This window comes from Tupaia chinensis, unplaced genomic scaffold (genome assembly GCF_000334495.1).
Source record: "Tupaia chinensis unplaced genomic scaffold, TupChi_1.0 Scaffold000247_1, whole genome shotgun sequence".
Lineage (NCBI taxonomy): Eukaryota > Metazoa > Chordata > Mammalia > Scandentia > Tupaiidae > Tupaia > Tupaia belangeri.
In genome coordinates, this window is record NW_006159725.1 from 1185913 (window position 1) to 1192606 (window position 6694).

Sequence of the window (6694 nt, forward strand, 5' to 3'; positions counted from 1 at the left end):
CATAGCAGGAAATCACGTGTGCTTCTGTTCATCATTTACCTGCCTGCCCGCCCATTCATATGCCTATCCACCAAGCCAGCAAGCCAGTCATTGCATCTTCCCAAAGACCTTTCTGAAGCACCAAGGAGGTGCCATCTGCTCTGTTAGGTGCTGGGAATGAAGATGCTCTAGCCTCTTGTGACATGACCATGGTAGAGGAGGCAGCCACAGGAATGGTGATGACCTTTTAGACACGAGCATAAGTTGCTGTAGGAGGAGAGGAGGACCCTGGGGCAAGTGTTTCCAGATCTTGTAGAAAGTTTTGAGTGGGGATGAGGCAGTCTCTTTCCTCCTCAGATAGGAAGTTTGGCCTGGATATCTGACAGCCCTGGAGGGCTTTAGGCTTCCCCGTGGGCTCAGCTTCAATTTATTTAGAGTAAAGACAAGCCCTAGAAGCATGATCCGGAAAGCCCGCACCTCTTCCCTTGTTCCCTGCATTGCACTCAGGCCTCTGCTCCAAGGATAGGTCACGCATGAAGACGGCCTGCCTGAGGATCTCGCCTCTGTAGGTTCTGGAAAGTCCAAAAAAAAAATACACGTTTTGGAACTAAGCTATATTAAGTGGGATGGGAAAGAAGGTCGTTCCGAAGCTCACCAGGATGTTGGAGATGTGTCCTCCTCCTTTGCGGAGTATAAACGCAGCATCACTACAGTCTGTGAGAGGTCCCAGGTCCAATACCACTTCACTTATCTCCCCCCCACCCTTCTCTTCCTCACTAGGGGCCCAATAGGTTATAGGCTCTTTCCCAAATACCCCTTGTCCTTTGTCTGAGCATTTCAGGGCTGACTGGCTGTGGCCATGCAAAATAAGTGCTCAGGGACAGCCTCTCACCTGAGTCCTGGGAGTGAAACGCTCTGATAATGGAAAACGTTGGCTTGCGGAGCTGTGGAGCTGGTCAGATGCCAGCTGTGTACACAGTCCCCACTCTGACTTTATTCTTTTCTTCCTGAGTTATGGGTTTGGGTTTCATATACAGGACAAATTCAATATCCTTATACAGGCTGTCATGCGTTTTTATGTGCCACTGGGCATATATCAATCTAATGAGATTGAGACTTGGCCTGGGCTAGAGCAGGGGAAATGTTCCATAGAGCTGGTTTATTATATCATCATTTCACAAACAAAATTATCTCAGAGAGTCTACCTTTTGGTCCAAACCTCCTCTATTGAAAGGCATTTTCCTCTCATTTATTGGAAGCCTGAAAAAGCAGAGAATGGAAATGATACTGAGTGGAGGCTGTTACAGTCTATGCAGCCCTGAGCTGGTGCCAAGGACGGTCGAGGATTGAGGGCCCATGTAACGGCTGATGTATATGCCCTACTGGGAGTGCGATGAAATCTGTTGTTTCGTCTCGGGACTCTGTTCTCGACAGGTGTAGGTATCATCGCCTTTGAGACGGAATCATTCCTCTTGGTCAGACCTAGAAACGACTGCTTCTGCAGAAGCCAGGCTTTCTGCTTGGGTTACTCTTGCAGTCTTGTGCTATTCTCTGAATATTCTGGGTTACAAAACCTTGAGGCGTCTTAGCCAACCCTTCGCCAACTACAGTCATGACCTTATTTACATTTCTGAATGTTGCACTCCGGTACTTCCCTTTTCAGATGTTCTCAATTTGCAAATGCTTCTATCGTTATCCACATGTGCCAGCTATTTTTATTTCATCATGGTTCCCCATGAGACAGGGATAAGTAGCTAGCATAATCCGCATTTTGCAGATTAGGACAACTGAGATATGCAGATGTTAGGTAAGTAGTCTTGAAAGTTGACTGCAGAGTTGACTATTGTCAAATTCTCTTGACTCAAACCCCCAACCAGGACTAGATAACAACCCCCAGCCCAGAGACGTTCCTATTTCTTTCTTTCATTTTATTGATTTATTTATTTGAGAGTTTTTTTTTTTTTTTTTTTTTTTTGCTTTAGGGCATGTGTGTTTGCCAGAGAGACAGAATGCGAGAAATTACCCCCAGAGAGGATGGCCATGAAGCAATCCCTTCTCTATTCTCCTCCTGGGATTTTGAGTGTCCCCACACACCCGTGCCTGGCATCAGTTTCCAGTCGCTGGGTCTAGAACTTGAACTGCAGTTGGCCATGTGGGAGTCCAGCGCCCAACCACCATGCCACCTGCTGGCCCTGAGATGTTTCCTTTTCACTTAGACATTTGTATTAATAACTGGCAAGTTTTGAAATTTATTTTGGTGGGGGAGATTGTTCCGTTAGAGAAGTGGTTTTAAAGATTGAAGTTCTACCAAATGGACAATAGCGAATCTTTTAAAATTTAGCATATCACGTGAGGTCGTTGCCCTCTTACCACGTCCTCCTCCTCCTGGCCTACAATTTGTCAAGAAGCTGGCCAGTAGCTCAGTCGAGAGAAGTATTGGACTTGGACAGGGCCGAGAGTGGGAGAAGAGATGACTGCTGCAGGTCTAAGTTCTGCCAAGCAGTACCTGCAGGATTTATGAGCCTTTGAAAGTGCCCAGCAAGCAGTCAGCCCTTTCCAGAACCTTCCCGGGGAGCCTGAAATTTAGACTTGCAGGTCTGACTCCTGATTCATGCATTGACCTTTTCTGGCACATGCTAGATCCCCAACAAATGTCTGTTGAATGAATGACAAAATTCGCAAATAAACAGTGTCATTGAGTTTTCTGGGAAAACCGGGTCTTCGTTCAGAAACCCTTCCTCATATTCCCAAAAGAATGAAAATGACTCCCAAGTGTAATAGATTTTCCCACGAATTAAGACAATATGTCTTGGGGTCAGCAGGTGGCGTGGTGGTTAAGGCGCTGGACTCCCACATGGCCAACTGCAGTATACGTCCTCAACCCAGCGACTTGCTTTCTCACTCTTCCCCCACCCCCGTCTCTTTCTGGTGAACACATGTCCCCTATAGCAAATTAATAATGATAAATAAAGTTAAATAAATAATTCTTTTTTTAAAAAAATGGCAATATGTCTTTCCTCGAGTGTGGATTCATTCACCAGCCATGGAGATAATGCAAGAGCTTAGACACGATTCAGGTAAACTCAGCTTGGCATCCTGGCTTCCCCACTGAAATGCTGAGTGATCTTGGATGCATTACTCAACTTCTCTGAGCCCTCCTCTCCTCACTTGTCAAATGGGGCAGGTGCCTAGCTGCTGGGGGTTTTGTGTGGATTAAATGATGTCATGAGAGGATAGGGCTAAAGCGTGTAACCCAATGCCTGCAGAGAGGGTAAGTGTTCCATAAATGTTGGCTCTGATGTCATTATCCCCAGGACAGTTCCTTCGGCGAGGGGAAGTGTTTTGGGATGACCTGAACTGCACCATCAAGTGCCGCTGCCTGGATTTCAACAATGAGATCTACTGCCAGGAGGTCTCTTGCAGCCCCTATGAAGTGTGTGAGCCTAAGGGCAAGTTCTTCTACTGCAGCCCTGTGGAAACCAGCACATGTGTGGTGTTTGGGGAGCCACACTACCACACCTTCGACGGCTTCCTCTTCCACTTCCAAGGCTCTTGTGCCTACCTGCTGGCCCGACAGTGTCTGCAGACCTCCAGCCTCCCCTTCTTCAGTGTGGAGGCCAAGAACGAACACCGTGGGGGCTCGGCTGTCTCCTGGGTGAAGGAGCTCTCTGTGGAGGTGAACGGCTACAAGATTCTCATCCCCAAAGGCAGCTATGGAAAAGTCAAGGTGAGACACCCCCCATCCTTCCTGGGGATATGGAGAAGCTGCGAATCTGCAGCCCGGAGAAGGTTTTCCCAGATCTACCCATTCTGCTGTTTGTTCCTCCATGGTACCAATGGGAGGCATGGCTCTTCCCGCCTTGCAAATAGCTTGTAAAATGCCTTACTAAGCCAAAGTTTATTTGCACAGAGCTACCATAAGCTCTCTCCTTAACATGTCTTTCGGTTTTTTTGTAGAGAGAGATTTTTGCTGAAGGGCAGGTGTGTTCACCAGAGAACAGAGACAGAAAGCGAGGACCCCCCCCGCCCCCCGTGGGATGACCACGTCACAATCCCAATTCCCCAATTCCTTCTCTAGTCTCTTGGGATTTGGGGCACGCATGAACACACACCTGACATGAGTTTTAAGCCACCTTGTCTGGGAGTCAAACTGTGGTTGACTATGTGGGAGTCCAGTGATGTAACCATTATGCCATCTGCTTTTTAAAGTGCATATTCATTCCTAGTTTGCTCTCAAACACTGGTAGACAGACAGACAGACAGACACACACACACACACACACACACATACACACCTCAGAAGTAACTGCGAAGGTAAACCTGGTTTGTCATGGACCTGGCTTGCAAAAGTTACAGCTACTCAGCCACGCCCTAGAAATGGTGTAAGGCGAAATACAAACTTCTAATTCTGTACTGCCTTTAATAATGCTCACCTCCTCCTATTGCACAAGGGCTAGTCCTTCATTTTCAGAGAAACCTCCAGATTGCTGTCTCCAGAGGCCCTGCCTGTACAGGCTGCTGGGGTGACCTTGGTAAAACTTCTTTGGTGGGGCCTGGGTGGGACATTCTTGTGGAAGCTTTGCCCAACCACCCCTCTAACTGAACCCCTCACTCCTGCCTTAGGAAATAGAGAAGAACCTGGCTTCTGCTGGCCTGTTTAGTATGTGCAAATGATTCCTGTCATTGTCTACCTGGATTTCAAGCAGCAGCATAGACAAAAGAGGTAGAGCCAAAAGCCACTAGCAATTACTCAATTTGTGGAGGCCCCAATTTCCATCATGTTAATGAAGACCTTGTTGCAACCGTGTATTTATTCAAGCCCTAATAACCAAGACCACAAGGGGTTGATTGCTGCAACCCCGTGCGATCCTTAATCCGCATGCATGGAGGTCATTACAGAGACTGCAAACCAGAACCAACGCCAACAAAGGGAGTTCTTTCTTTTTCTCGATAAATGTGTTGTAGTTTTAATTGATGTAGCATGTCCAACAAAAGGCAAGTCCAGGGAAATAATTCTCCTTTTTCTGGCTCTGCCCTTCCTGGTCTGTGCAGCGCACCAATCTCATCATTAGGAAAGTGAGCTATTACTGCAGTTGAAATGCCAATTTGCTTGTTATTTGGTTAGGCTCTCTAGGGACAGCTCTGTATATCAAATCAAAAGCCAAGGTTTAGGGTACAGAAGTCTGGAGCTTTCTCCTTTTAAATTTATATTGTGCTGGTGAATACTATACTTATCCTTGTAGAGAAATGCTAGCATTTCAAGATGGAAATTTTTTTACTGGCTTTTCCCCTACTCGTCTGTATTGTGGGGATGATGTGTATGATAACTGCTAGTTGGGGGGAAAAGACTTCATGCTTTATTCCTACTTTCCATTTTGATTAAAATTCTTTTTCCCTCACCGACTTTAAATGTATATATATTTTTTAATTTTCAAAGGAAAGGGGCACCGTCATTTCTTTCAGGCCTAGCAGCTCTGCTAATTTTGCATGGCTCTGTTCCATTGTCCAAGCCTAGGACACAGATTCCTCAATTTTCTGTAGCGACAGGGAGATGTGGATATGAATGTAGATGTTCCAGAAAGAAAGGGTTCCGTGAGTCTGACTGCCGGCTGACAATGGTGGCCTTTTCCTTTTGCCAAATGCTTTCCAAGTGTCTCTGAATATACCTGCTTTGCTGGGGAGAGCAGCTTGGTGGATGGCAGAGCCCTGACCCAGAGTGACATGGGGACAGCCAGGGGGAGGGCCGGGAAGCAGGAAGAAGCCCGAGGTGGTTAGGAGGCAGCTGACTTCTTCGGCCATGCCAGGAGAGGCCAGGAATGGCCACTCAGATCTGTCCTACCAAACAACAACCCTCCTTGCTCAACCCTGGTTCTGTGCACCAGGATTAGGAACTGAATTTTGTATGTGGATTTACCTCCATTGAGCTATTCTCAAATAATAAAATTGGCAGTTCAGGATTACCTGTGCTAGCAGAGGCCAAAGAAAGCTTGCATAACTGAAAGTTCACATAGAGCAAACACCTCTTTCTATTGGCTTATCAGAAAAGTCATGACGTATTTTTCTGTTTTTTCTGTACAAAAATATGTCACGACTTTTCTGATGTCCCAATAGCTAATACTTTCCAGTTTCTCCCCCCTTATGAACCCAAACAGTTTAGGGTGCATCAGTGCAAAGGGCACCGGGGATGTGGCGATGAAGAGCTCAGACTCAGAGCCAGGCCATCCCAGTCCCGTGCTGCCATAGCCAAGTGGCCTCTTTGAGCCTCCTCTTCTTCCTCTGTACAGTGGGGTAGTAGCCTCTAGGAGGTGCCCTGGGCTATAGCCCAGACTTATCTGCCTCTCCCCAGACTGGGAGAGAGGCAGGGGGCGGTGGACAGAACATGCCTCTGGAACCTGCCCGGCAAGGGTCAGGCCCTGCTCCCTAGAAACTGCTCTAGCCCTAGTCTTCCACCTCCTCATTTATGAAAGGATGAGGAGGAACTTCTGAGGCTGTTTCAAGAATTAAATAGAACAGCGGGAACCAGCAGTTAGCGTAATGACTGTGTCGCTGGACTCCCACGTAGTCAACCGCGGTTCATGTCCCGGACTCGGTGGCTTAAAACTCTGGGCGCGTGTGTGTGCGTGCCCAAGATCCCGAGAGGAGAATGGAGGAGAAAGGATTGTGGTGTGATCATCCCCCCTGGGGGGTGATTTCTCGCTTTCTGTCTCTATGTCTC

The 6694-nt window shown here is 47.4% G+C and overlaps 1 protein-coding gene across 2 annotated transcripts in view; it reads left to right on the forward strand.

The window, feature by feature from the left end:
- Nucleotides 1-6694, forward strand: part of TECTA (tectorin alpha) — a 95940-nt gene that overhangs the window by 12577 nt on the left and 76669 nt on the right. For both annotated transcript variants that reach the window (XM_027771978.1, XM_027771979.1), the window contains exon 6: nt 3294-3706. In XM_027771978.1, the coding sequence (XP_027627779.1) occupies nt 3294-3706 (413 nt within the window). The remainder of the gene's footprint in view (nt 1-3293; nt 3707-6694) is intronic.